Source organism: Aptenodytes patagonicus, chromosome Z (genome assembly GCF_965638725.1).
Source record: "Aptenodytes patagonicus chromosome Z, bAptPat1.pri.cur, whole genome shotgun sequence".
In the NCBI taxonomy this organism is placed as follows: Eukaryota; Metazoa; Chordata; class Aves; order Sphenisciformes; family Spheniscidae; genus Aptenodytes; species Aptenodytes patagonicus.
The window spans coordinates 89061651-89075159 of NC_134982.1; the positions used below are offsets into that span (position 1 = coordinate 89061651).

The following is a 13509-nucleotide window of genomic DNA, read 5'->3' on the forward strand; positions in this document are numbered from 1 at the left end:
TGGGTCTGTTTGTTTTCATAGCTGGTGTTGGTTTTTCCTATCGGAAATTCCTTGAACTTGTAGATTGCTTGTGACTTTAATTCTATGCCTGTTAATATGCACTGAGTGTTACTTTTTTAATTCTACCTCATGATACGCTGTTTTTTACAAGAGTATTGTGCTGAAACATTGGACATTAACTTTTCTGTATAAAGAACTGTTACTCCAAAGTGACAGGTCATCACATCTAGATACTACCGGCAATGCACAGCACCAAGAGTGCTGGGTTGACCAGCCCTGCCCAGCTCTGGAAACCAGGGCCACTGAGCAGGAGTGTAGGACTGATGCTAAAAGTTGACCTGGTTAAGGGGTTTGAGGATATGTTTATGCTTTTGTAGCGTGTCCAGCAGATACATATTAAGATGGATTCTGTCCATGTATGCTGTAGAAATGTTACCTAGTTCTTCTGATTACATTTGTAATAAGTTTGAATTAGAGTAAGTAGGTAATCTTAGATTTTGATCATTTGATTACTCCTTTTCAACAATACTTGGAAATTTTCAATGAAGGTTAATCTGTTTTACCTATGGAGTTCACGTAACACTTACTGAAACACTATTCAATATAACTGATATGCCTTGCAGTTGCACCTTGGTGGAAGGAGTGATTTTCAGTTGTCTTTCTGAACAATATTACCTTGCCTTATTGAATTAATGAAGTAATTTGTTGGTGAGCTTTGGATTATTTCTAGATACTAAAAAAAAAAAAATATTCTTGTTATGTTCAAAAGATGAGTTCTTAACCTTCCAGAACTATATAAAACTGTCTGAAACAAATATAATAATGTTTCAAACAGTAGATGAAAGACCGCACTAACAGCAAAGTATGATAGTGGCTTATACCAGAGGTTTCTTTAAACTGGTTTACTTTTGACCACTCGAGTGTTACATCAGTTGATAAATTTTACAGTATTTCTACTGAAGATAGAGCTCCCTGTTAGATTATAAAGCATGCAGTATGTTTTTTAAATGCATGGTTTCATATTCATTAACTTCTCTAGTAAAAGAATTCCTCCATTCACAGCATGGCTGATCAGCAGAAGCAGATAAACTGCTTAATTAAGATCTCTGTAGGAATGTCAACGTATAGCAGTGTCTACAGGAACCAAACTAGTGTTTGAAGCTAGTAATCCTTTTGTAATAGTCCAGTGACTGTATGTTGTGGGAGTAAATGCATTTTCTGAGTATTCCATTAGAGGTCAGTCTTTAAATCAGTGCAGCACTGTTAGACGTTTGTGGGGAGGGGGAGAGAAGCTATTAATGGGACTATACAATGACATTCATGTATATGTACTTTCTCTGTATGAGGGGGGTGTGTGTATTTCAGTGTATATACAGCCATGGGGCATCAGTCCACTTGTCAAACATGGGTAGTTCAGGGAAAAATGTAACCTCCAAACAGAACTATTGGGGATAGGAAAAAAAGCACAGTGACACAGAGACACACACACGTTTGTTTGCACTCTTGGAGTCTTGGCAAGGACAGTTTGATTGCCTACTACCAGAATTAGAATGTAACCATCAGGTTTTTCTGCAGTTTTGGGGGGTGGGGGCGGTGATTGATTTTGGTGGGGGGTTTTTTGTTTGCTTGTTGGTGGCGTTTTTTTTTTAATTTGGGTAACACTGATGTGGAGAAGGTCCTGATACCGTAAAACATGGGTCTGTTGCTCTATGAAATGTGAACTCTTAGAAAAAAGAAATACACTTGCCAAATGAAAGCTTTTAAAAAATCTAGTTTACAAGATTCTAAAAAGTTGGAGTAAAAGGAAAAAGTCAACAGCCCATAGTATTTTTGTCCTGGAGGAAAAAGAAACTTCTCATTTCCTGACCTTAGTCAAAGGTGCATTTTCTTAAGCACTAAGTATCTTCAGTTAAGTATAAGGTTTTTAATACAAGAACAAATTGTGCATGTAGAATATTTTGAAATACCTGAGATTTCATAGTAAAAATTGTAGCCTTTTAATACAGTATAGAAAGTATCAGAACTGCTCTGAAAATATTGTACTTACAGCCGTACAGTAACTTAATATTTGTGGACAGTTTCTCTTGCTTGCATAATAAATTAAACATTTAATAATTCAGTGAATTAAAATCTATTTTAATGTATTTATCTTACACTGAGCTCTGTTCTGTCATGCTCACTGGTTCTTGCCTACTCTCTACAATGAAGAGGGGGGGGAAAAAAACAGTGGTTAAAGCAAAACAACTGCTGTGCGCAGGTCTCTTTCCCTCCATGGGTTTCTTTGCTACTGTCCTTACTGTCAGGCATGCTTATGAGAAGAAACAGCTCACTCATGAAGCCTAGAAAGCAGGACAAATGTTGGAGCTAGTATGATAATTACAAACTAAGTGTAATTAACCATTCCATTGCCTGAGAGAGTATCTGTGGGGTAGAGGGCTCCTTTTGTTCAAACAGCAAACCCTTGAAGGCAGCATTCTTGTTCTTGTAAAATTTTGCTGAAGGAGTCTTGCACTGGTGAGCAGGCAACTATCTGTCCACAGGGAACAGCCTGAAACTATCCTGCCTGCTCTGCCATGGATAGCTGTGTCCAAGGCAGAGGGTTGTGGGTTGCCTGTGCCAAGAGTGACACTCTGCCCTGTTACACTTCCACTTGCAAAGGTTTGGGCTCCAGTGAGGCCACCTGGCACAGTGAAAACAGCATCTGCACAAAACCGGGTTCTGCCTCAGCATCACCTGAGGAGCAGACAAATGTCACAGTGTCATACAGGACCAGTGAGGCACTGCATGCTCAGGGCATGTTGTGCACGTCACTTGGTTATCTGCTGTTGTGTTTCCTGTAAATGAGGCCTCAACACACGCAGGAGCAACTTGACATCTGGGTTTGCATCAGAAGGTGGATTTGAGTTGGGCCAAAGGAATACAAGCTAAGCAGCTAACGAAATGAGCACACTTTGTTGCCCTGGCATTGCTATAAAGGCAGTAATACTAAGCTGCTGCTACAGTTCTCAAGCTTGTGCATCACAGTGCTTTTCCATCAACTTTTCCTGAAAATGAGATGAGTCAAAATTTGACTGAACATCTTATCCATACAGCAGCCCTGTTTGATGCAGACCACCAGAGCAGGTAGCAGTAAACAGTCTGTACCCTGCCTAAAATAATCTGCTATATCCAGTTTACCTATCCTGATGCTGCAAAAATGCTGTTTGGGCTTGTCAGCATGTGTGGCTTTCTCTTGCCTCCTCATTATACACTGCATAATAAATGAGGGGAAAGCTGTCTCTCTAATTGTTAGAGATGTGGTGGCATTAGTTTCTATGAAAAAAACCTAACTGGACTATCACAGCCTGACTGACACATGGTATTTATTTCTCATAGCTGTTGCTGGAGCCTCTTGCCTCTCCCAGCCACACTATCATTTCAGAACTGCTGAGAGCTGTTGCCTTCACATTAGTTTACCTTCCCATGCAAAAGCCCCGCTCCACCCCACCCCACCCCCCCCCCCCCCAAACAGCTAAGAACTGGCCAAATGTCATTACCTGACTAGCATAAAATAGGTATACATGATCATTTGTGTGCCAAAATTCACTGGACCCGTCTCTTCACTGATTATGAGTATCTGTCCTCTTAAACATAAAACATCTGTAATTTGTTAAGTATGTACTGTACAACTGTCAGTGGTTATAAAGCAAAGCGAAGATGATAGTTGAGCATAGTTCTGTCATGACAGACCTACAGCACGCTCCATCTAACTGTGCCACATACATAAGCAAAGACAGCAACAGACCAGGACTACACTTGCTTCTTTTTGCTACAGTAATGCCTATCACCAGTTAGCAGCAGGCTTATGTTAAACTCTTACCAGCCATGCTTCAGATTTCCCAACATTAGAGAAGTATGTAATATCTTCCACAGAGAAGAAGGACGCAACTTTTTTTATTCTGTTAAGGAGTGATTACAAAAAACAGCACACTAGTAAAAATCAGATTCTGCCAGTAACAAACATTCAGTAAACATTTTATTTAAATGCAGATAATCACAACATTCGGATTCAAGAATGCTCACTTGTGCCTGGTCATTTTTGACCGTGAAGCTAGGGACTATATTACAATACACTGATTAGAATCAAATGGAAAACTCAAATTAAAAAAAGTAAAAGCCACTCCAAAACTTATGAAAAGACCAATTCAGACCAGTTTCTGAGAGCTTTCCTACCCCCCATCATCCAAAATATTTGGTTTTATATAGTTTATAAAATAAAGTCCCGCAGGAGAATCAAATGCTTTTTATTAAGACCCTCACCTGGTTTATGGTCATGCTTGCTCTTCTGTCCCTTTCTCTAAGGCCTGAAGTCTCATATCTCTCAACTCCCAAGTCTGTAAGACACACAATACTTCATATTTCTGTAAGTCTTTTTCAATACTCACCTACTGAGGTCCTTAAACATGTCTCCAAATGCTGTATCTTTCCTACCTAGCTGCTTCTAAGGTCATCTTTGGCTGTCATCTCTGCTACACTTACAGACCTCTACTGAAGTGGATAATACCCAGAAACCTCATCTTGTCAGTGCTGCTGTACAGTTCTGTCTTACAGAACTGTTAAAGAGTACATATCAAGTAGGCAGAACTACAAGTATCACGTAAAAGTATCTTCTTGTGATCCATTATTCCACAGCCAAAATGAAACAGAAGTAATTTGCAAAAGACAAGATACCTCAGTACAAGAGAGTTATATTTGTGAACTACTTTCACAACTGCGGGAAGCTGAACTATTTCATGAGCATTACAGAAAGGGCCATCTTCTTTCTGGCCCCATAGCTGTAAGCAACAGAAAAAGCAGCAATGGAAAAGAAAAAAAAAAAAAGGCAGAACAAACTCCATGTTTACAAATAGGTTTTTTAACAAGGAAGGACAAGCTTTAGTAAATTTGCTGTTTCATTCCTTCCACTTTTCCCTTTTTCACATGAAGGCACACATGTACATATACACACACAGAGATCCCACTTTGAACTGGAGTCAGCTTGCAATGAAGTTAAACATTCAGTAACCACTCTTACACTGCTGAACAAAACGTTCATCTTAAAGCCAAGCATCAAAACAGCTGGCAGAAGAGTTTGCGTAGGCTTAGTTTAAGCTTGAAGTTCTAAACTTCAGTCATCCTCATCTGGATTCATCCTTTTAGCTTTAAACAATAAGGAGTACTTAGGACCCTAAAACATTTCAAAATGCAGTTCTTAAATTGAGATTTTGAAGTTTATCAGGCAAGGGAATCAATTTTCATCAGCCCCTCCTTGATTTTCATGTTCTACAATGTGGACAGTGGAGCACATTCCATCGCGGAGCGTTAACAAATTTTGGGAGTGATACAGAATAAGCCGCTGGACTAATACAAGTTTTTTTTAAAAAAATTGTATTTGTCTAGTAGCTCCATTATGGGTAAACTCACCTGCCAACAGATAAATACTTTAAAAAGTTCATCTTAATTGCACCAAGGTTTAGATGCATCACCATTCATCCCATAAATATTGAAGGCCAAGACTAATTACCTTTCACACTACGCAGGCACTGTTCCCTGGGATTAAGCGACATCATATGTGCCAATACACAAATGAACAAGAGAGCTGAAGGAAGATAGTGGTTTTCACAATAGCTTTAGCAAGAATTCGTAGGTTGCATTGATTATGCCCCAGGACAGGACAGAACGATGGTAATTCAGATGGGCTCCTCTGAAAAGGTGGATCAGTTTTCTATCACGTTCCAGCCAGATCTTCACAAAGACTTTTGAGAAGGACTGAAATTCACCACCAATTTGAGCTTGCATGCGAGTTTTTACAACATTCACTGGGAAAAACAAGAATCCCAGCATGGCACCCAACAGCCCTCCACAGATGAAGTCATTGACCAAATGAGTGCTGTAAGAAGTTGCTTCAGGCAGACACTGTTTGATAGGTCCCCGTAGGCCAAAGAAGAGTGCATTACTGGGTCCATTTCGGAGCAGAATAGGCACCAATCCCCGATAATATTCTCTCATCCCATAGACTTTCAGTACCTTGAAAGCCTGGTAAGTGTTTGTAAATTTATCGTGGTGTTTGTAGTCCTGAAGCAAAGTCTGAACTCGCTCAAAGGGTGTAAGAGCAGCTTCTGTGGTCCCTGCAAGCACTGCTGCCATGCTGCGAGTGAGGAGTTCAGGAGCACTCGTGTGGCTATGGAGCAGGGAGGAGAAATCTTCATACAAGCCAAACATTAAAGCCAGCGTTGTTGTTTTCTGCATTAATGGAGGAAGGATGCCACGATAGAGATTTCGAATTCCGTCCTTCTGCAGCTGATGTACTGCATCCTTTGTTTTCAGGCCATACAACTGCTGTCGAAAGAGGACCTTCTGGATGGGAAAAGTGACTGCTATATTTGTGAAGGCCGCACAGTAGCCACAAATATAATGTTTACCAGAGGTAGCCGTTATGTCATTGTTTAGATATTCCTTTGAATTTGTCGGGGCAGAACCTTCTGAATCCATCATACTGTTTTTCTTACTGTAGCATATCTCAGTTCTCCTTCCCTACATCAAAAAAGAAAAAAGAACGAACATGAGCTGAGCTGCAGGTGACCCTGCAGATTTTTTCACACTAGTGGATCATTCAAACAGCACCTGGTATCTGACATCCAAGGAAAGCCCCTAAAATTTGAAGGAGAAAAGCAACAAATGCCAGATCTGACAGATGTTGCACCGTTTTCTACTCAAGTCTCAGAGACCTGAAAAAGCAGCAGTTTTTCCTTTCTGTACACTTGCAAATTCAAATAGAAATAAATTGGGAAGGAAATTGAGATATGAACTCCTCAAGTGCTATGTTACAGCTGACAAGAGGAAGCTTACACATTAGATTTCCCCATTCACTGCGCCAAGGAATTCAAACAGTGAAGGGTCTACTCTCACACTAATAAAACACACACCACCAGGACAGTGGTGGTACTGACAGAAGAGAGTTTAAGAAAGAAAGAAATAAAAAATAAATAAAATACATGCAGTAGCATTACAAATTCTAATCCCTCTACTCTGCCTTTCCCTGTGGCAGATAAACCATGACAAATTGTTATTTAAATTAACATGGCCAGCAACTAAGCACCACACAGCCACTTACTCACTCTTCTCTCCCCGGCTCCAGTGGGATGGCGGGGAGAATCAGAAGGGTAAAAGTGAGAAAGAAACTCATGGGTTGAGATAAAAACAGTTTAATAATTAGAAAGAAATTTAAAAAAAAAAATTCGTAAGGGGAAAAAAACAACAAAAAGAGAGAGGAAAATAAAACCCAAGAAAAGCAAGCAATGCAAATGAAAACAATTGCTCACCACCAACCCACCAATGCCCAGTCAGTCCCTGAGCAGCAGCCCCCCCCTGCCAACCTCCACCCCAGTTTTATTGCTGAGCACAAGCATATCATATGGTATGGAATATCCCTTTGGTCAGCTGGGAGGGGACACAGCTGGGACAGTTGACCCCAACTCCTTGTGCACCCCCAGCCTGCTCAGTGGCAGGGCAGTGTGAAGAGCAGAAAAGGCCTTGATGCTGTGCAAACACTGCTCAGCGGTAACTAAAACATCCCTGTATTACCAACACTGTTTTCATCACAAATCCAAAACTTAGCCCCATACAAGCTACTATGAAGAAAATTAACTCTATCCCAGCTAAAACTAGTACACAATTGTAATCACAGGCTTAAATTAAACTACAAGAACACTTTTTGAAAAATTCTGAAAGTTCCAGTTAATTAACCTGCAGCCTCATCTGCAGAGAAAGACGGCATCTTGAACCCACACTTGATTTCCATGTTCTGTCGAGAAGTTTAAGACTTTGAGCTTGGCTAGATCTGACATCCTAAAGGACACGTAAACAGAGACAGTTCTTCCAAATAAAGCAGAGAAGTACTGAAGTAATCATTACCAGCCAACACTTGTTTGTCATTTAAAACAGGATTACTTATTCAACAATTATAAAACACTGTTTTTGCAGCGGATCCGAATCCTAACTTCCATTACAGCACAGCTTGAGTTAAGTCAGTAACAATCAAGTGGGGCTGGTGGTGGTTTGTGAACTTCAGATACTCCCCACCAGCAACGTGCATGAGACTTCCATGATTTCAAAATGGTATTTGGGGCTAATACCCCTGCTTGGCATGAGGAACTGTTTCTCAAGGTGCAGCCTCTACAAGGCTGTTATGTGAAGGACGCGTGGCAGAGGCTATACAGAAACAACCTGGATTGCTCAAAGCAACCTGACGGATTATTTTGACCAAGTACACAATTTATTTTTTAAACAAAACACATGTACCTGGATTGGCTTTCCCCTACAGTTACATGCTATTTAATCCTTTAAGGTCTGGCAAGTGAAAATGCCACCTAAATAATTTACAAAGATGAAGTGTTTCTGTCAATACAAGAAGTAACATCAGAGACAGAGATATGCACCAGTTTAGACTATTGTTCAGATTACTGTAGTTCTACTTGCATATACTAAAAAAGCCACATATGCGGATATGCTAGTCTTAGACAGGGGACAGTGGGTCATACTAATTCAACTAACACAGCGTGGAAGAGTCTCACCAGAGAAAACACTGTTAAGGAGATGATTCAAAAGACTTTTGACAACTAGTCATTTATATGGGTGGCAGCTGTCTGTCGCCAAAACATATTTTTCCCTCAAAAGAAACTCGTAATAAGTAAAATAAATTAAAAAAAAAAAAAAAGAGAGAGACCTTTAGTTTAGTTTCAGAAGCTACATGCTCCTTTTGGTGTAACTACTGGGTCTGTCCAGTAGGGAAGCGTTGAAGACTGCACCGATCCTCACGTAAGGAAGTCATCATGCTTCTGAGTTGGGAACTTGCAAGACCCAGGCACAGCAAGTCCTCCCAGAAGTGTTCATGACAGAACCCTTGCTTTCACACATAATTTGTAAGGCCTGTGCCACCTACAAGTACTAGATCACAGCAGTCACTTTGTTAGAATTTAACATAAAAGAAACCATTCTCAAAAAAGAGTAGAAGTTTTGGATCAACAGTATTGCCTATACATACAAACCCCTGAAGCTGCTGCAACATCCCATTTATACACAGAAGTTCCCCTCAACCCAGGAGCCAATTTCAGAGCGCTCTGAGCAAGGGGGCACATGTGAACCTTTTTGACATCATGTTCCCTGATCCAAGATCTGTACATCAGGTGCCTGCCACTGTCACCATCTTGTGGTATGCACATCTAGTGCTTCTAAAGAAGGATTTCAACCCATTTACCTGCCTAAACGACCATGGCCTTCAAAATGTTTGCATGTAATCCACTAGGTCAGAAGAACACAAGGGGAAGAATAAAGAAAAGGACATTTGTTACTTGATATTACATTATATCTCTGTATTTGTAATACTGGTAAGAGATTGCAGTGTTTCCCATCATCCTGACTGCTGTGGAACGAATGTGCTACCTAGGAAGTCCTCCTTGCCCAGTCACAGTTTAAGATTACTCTGGGAACTCAACAGTCATTCAATCAGTGAATCAGAATAATACTACAAACTCACACTCTTTCGCCATCAATTATGAGAAACATTCACCCTACACAATTAGCCAAATCCTGAAGACATGCAGGTGTGTCAGTTAGCATGGAAGGTTTATGGATTTGTTCATTTGCTTCTCCAGCTGATCAGCTACCACTACAACATACACCAGACTACAGCTCAGGGCTCACCAGCCACTGGCTCCTCGCCACTGACAGCCCACTGGAAGCACCGAGCACTTCCCGAAGCACGCAGCACACTTCCAGACTCACTGCATTCTCGGTGCGGGGCTTCCCACCGTGCAGCTGCCCGGGCAAACCCGCCGGTCTGGTGCCGCTGAGGAAACCTCAGTGCTCCCAGCGGCGCTGACAGGACCGCCCGACCGCGGCGCCGGTTTGCCGGGGACGCTCGGGAGCGATCGCAGCCCCTCCGGGGCACGGCACCAGGAGACCTGAAAGCAAACAGGCAAGCACGAGTCAGGAACGCGGCAAAGGCGCAAACGGGGAGGCCGCGCCGGGATGGCAGGAGACAACACCCGCCCCTCCCGCGCGGGCGGCGGAGCGGCGCCCTCCCGGGCCGGAGCCGGGGCCGGGACTAGGGCCTAGAGCGTTGCCCCACTCCCCGGCGGCCCTCGGCTCCAGCAGGCGGGCGGGCGCCCGCAGGCCGGGCTCGCGCTCAAGGTCAGGCCGGCGAAGCAGCGGAGCGCGGGGCGGCGGCTGCGGCCTGCTCCCGGCGGAACCGCGCTCGTCCGCCCCCGCGCGCCTGCGTGGCCGCCGCTCCAAGCCGAGCCGGGCCGGGCCGGGCCGAACCCCGCCGAGCACAGCCGGGACAGGCCCCGCCGAACACAGCCGGGCTGGGGCGCGGGCGGCGGGCCCCGCCTCGGGACGCACCTGCGGCCGTTACCATGGCGGCGGCGGCGGGGCGGGAGTGGACGGAAGCCTCCGCCGGCGGCCCGGCCCGGCCCGGCCAGGCCCCGCAGCCTCCGCCGTCCGCGCGGCGGCGTGCGATGCTGCCTGACGCAAGCGGTGATGCTAGGGGAGGGCGAAGAAACCCGGTGCGCCGCCCCTTCACGTGACTCAGAGGAAGGACGGTGGCAGCGCTGCTCCCTCCCCACCTCAGCCAATCAGGCAGCGCCGCGGGGCACGCGCGCGAGCCGGGGGCGGGGCTGAGCAGTCGCACCACCCCGCCCCAGAGCCCCGCCCCGAGCCCTGCCCCCCGGCGTGCCGCGCGGGTCTGGCTCGGGGCGCAGCGGGTCCCGCCGGGGCGGGGTGGAGCGGAGGTGAGCGGCGGACTCGGGGGCGGCGGGCCGATCAGCCTGCGGGCGCGGCGTCCCGAGCGGCGGCAGCGCGGACTCCGGGCTCCGCTGTGGGGCTGGAGCGCCGCCTCCCGCTGGCGCTGCCCGGTGCCTCGGCGTCCCCGCCGGGAAAAGCTGCAGCGTCTCGTTTGGGTCCGCGCCCCGCGTGTCCCTCGCACCCCGCCGGCAGGGGGGTGGGAGTGCCGGGTGAGGCCCCTCCGCGCAGCTCCCCCACCTTGCCGGGCAGGGCGCCGTGCCGCAGCCCAGCCCCGGAGCGCGCCCGCGCAGCCCCGTGCGAGCCCTCGGCGCCGCTAGGTCCGGCTGGGCAGGAGGCGGCGGGAGCGCCTCTGCCGCCCTGGGTAGGGCTTCGCCCCCCGCTGCGGGAACCCCGGAGTTCTCGGGACAGAGGTAGGGAAAAGCCGCCGTGCGCGGCGAGTGGGCGGAGGGAGGTCGTCCGCCGCCGGCAGGAGGCTCGGCAGAACTTCTACCCCGGTTTCTTTCTCCAGCTTCCCAGCTGCCCGCACTGCCCCGGGTTTGTGCCGACCCCTTGACCCCGTTCGCAGGGACGCGAGAAGCTGCTTTAGGATCAGGTACCGCGTCTCGGAGGGGTGGTTCTGAGCACAGGACGGCAGGCATCTTTCCACGGCAGAACGTGGTCAGAACACCAGGCTGATCCCAGGCTGCCTGCGGGTGCTGTTCTGGGCTCCGAGGCTCTCGGGGACTTGGGCGCTCGGTCCCCGACACCTACAAGGCTGGTGTGAAGCTGTCAGCGAGGCCTCCTCTGTGTCCTTTGAGAAAGGTGGCATCATCTTTTCTTGGCTGGTCTTGATGTCAGTATTGCCTCTCACTGGGGAGGTGCTGGAAGATACAAAGCACTAACAGAGTGCATAGTTTTACTGTTTTTTTGTTGTGGGGTTTGATTAATTTTAGTAGTTTGGTAGTAAATAATAATGGCTCATTTTTATTTTAGTATTGCTACCACAAAGTTTAATGGCAAGGCTTATTACAATTTAACCCGTAATGATAAGCCTGCAAAAGGGAGAGGAACAGCAAAGAGAAAATGCTGAGCTGTTTGCCTGCTTGAAAGGGTGTGAGACTAAGTCTTGCTCCCAAGTTCTGCTCAAAACTCTCCCTCTTCCAGTGTCGGTGTCCAGTTTCCATGGCATCACGATGCCCAAGCTGGGGATGTCATGACAGGGGAGAGGCTCAGAGCTGCCAAGCCCCACAGACCATAGTTGTGAGGGATGTGGCGCTGCTGTCACAAGACCTTCCATCCCAGCAGACTGTGTGGAGTGCCGCTGCAGGACTGTGGCAGCAAGTCTGTATTTCTTCCAGTAAAGTTAAAGTGGGGGATTCCCCACTGGGTACCCAGGCATTGTGTAGGATGCTAGGACAAACTTGAGACTTAGTTTCAAGGCAAGTCTGTGCTTTCTTGAGCAGATTCCCTCGTGATAGTTGCAGGATAGCTGGAAGTCAAGCTGTCTGTGAGGAGAAGTAAAATTCCCTGCATTTGGTCAAAGAGTATCGTTCAAAGCACTGAGCGCTTGTCTAACATGCTAGCATGCATCTGTGAGAGAAGAAAGGAGCCTGGTTCCTGATTGCTTTTAACAGCATCATATGTGAGATGAACTCTGGCATTAGAGGGTAGCTGCAGTCCTCACCTGAGCATGTTTCCTGGCACACGAGTGGGCATGAGCTGCCAGTGGTGGGGATAGGTGGGGCCAAAGCCAGAACTGCCTGGTGCAGGGTCAGAGCTGCTCCGGCCAGCAAAGGCTGTCTCAGGTGCCCAGCTGACTTGAAGCTGCCCCGTGGACGTGCACGCTTTCTTGTGGTGTTTGTAGGGCTCCTACCGCACTGGAGCACTGACCTCTGGTTGCTGTGCGCTAGATAATGTGCACGAAGCAGGCTGCTTCAGGGAGAGTGCTGATGGATGGTGGAACTCCCCGTTTTGCATTACTGTTTTTTCTGGTCACTGATAATAACACTTACACTCTCAAATACCAAGTGGTGAATTTTGTGAGGTACCTCCCCATTTAGTGAAGCTGCTTGTCCCGTGCTTTGTGGAGATGGGTGGGAGGTCGCTGAGCACATGGGGCATCGGGAGGCTTGTTTGCTGCTGCATGCAGCAGGTGGGGGGCCAGCATGGGAAGCAGGGGCTGAAGTCCTACAATCAGAAGGGGCATTGTGCCGTCTGTAGCCACCGTTTCTCGGGGTGGGACATAGGCAATGACGCTGGGCAGGTGGTGGCATGAACTGGAGCACAGGGGCATGGTCTTGCACACCCTCGGCAGCAGCGGCCTCATGCCAGGGTGGGATTGGGTGTCTGGGGTCCATTGTGAGCCATGCCTGCTTTTCTGGCAGTGCATTGCCAGCAGTCATGAATGCTTTCTTCTTCTTGATCCCTCTTCTGCTTGGAGGGTCCCACTGGTGTTCCCGGGCACTGGACTGCAAGATGAACTTGGCCTCTGGAGAAAGTTTCACACCTTTCCTAACAAGCCCTGCATCCCAGACAGGACTGTCAGCTGGCGTTGGGGACTGGCAGCCCTCTGTCCCCTGCAGCGTGGTCCTGCGAGCCCCCTTATCGCCAGCAGCAGTTGGGCAGGTCCCGCAGGTGCACCGCCCTCTCCCCACAGCGTGACCTAGCTGAACTCGCAGTGGCTCTGCATTGTGTAGCGTATGCTCCCGG

At 47.0% G+C, this 13509-nt stretch overlaps 1 protein-coding gene across 3 annotated transcripts; it reads right to left on the reverse strand.

The window, feature by feature from the left end:
• Window positions 1-3917: 3917 nt before the first annotated feature.
• On the reverse strand, window positions 3918-10495 carry SLC25A51 (solute carrier family 25 member 51). 3 transcript variants are annotated; one of them, XR_012997377.1, is made up of 4 exons: window positions 10420-10495; window positions 9802-9980; window positions 5543-6552; window positions 3918-4373 (listed from the first exon to the last, which is right to left on the reverse strand). XR_012997377.1 is itself a non-coding variant. In XM_076362250.1 (3 exons), exon 3 carries the CDS (start codon window positions 6511-6513, stop codon window positions 5638-5640), a length of 876 nt encoding a protein of 291 aa, XP_076218365.1. In that variant the 5' UTR covers window positions 6514-6552; window positions 9802-9980; window positions 10420-10495; the 3' UTR covers window positions 3918-5637. The 3 variants fall into 3 exon arrangements, 2 of the variants coding, with proteins under 2 accessions (XP_076218365.1, XP_076218366.1); XM_076362250.1 differs by having other exon boundaries at window positions 3918-6552; XM_076362251.1 differs by lacking the exons at window positions 9802-9980; window positions 10420-10495 and adding an exon at window positions 9721-9794 and having other exon boundaries at window positions 3918-6552.
• Between the last annotated feature and the right edge of the window lie 3014 nt (window positions 10496-13509).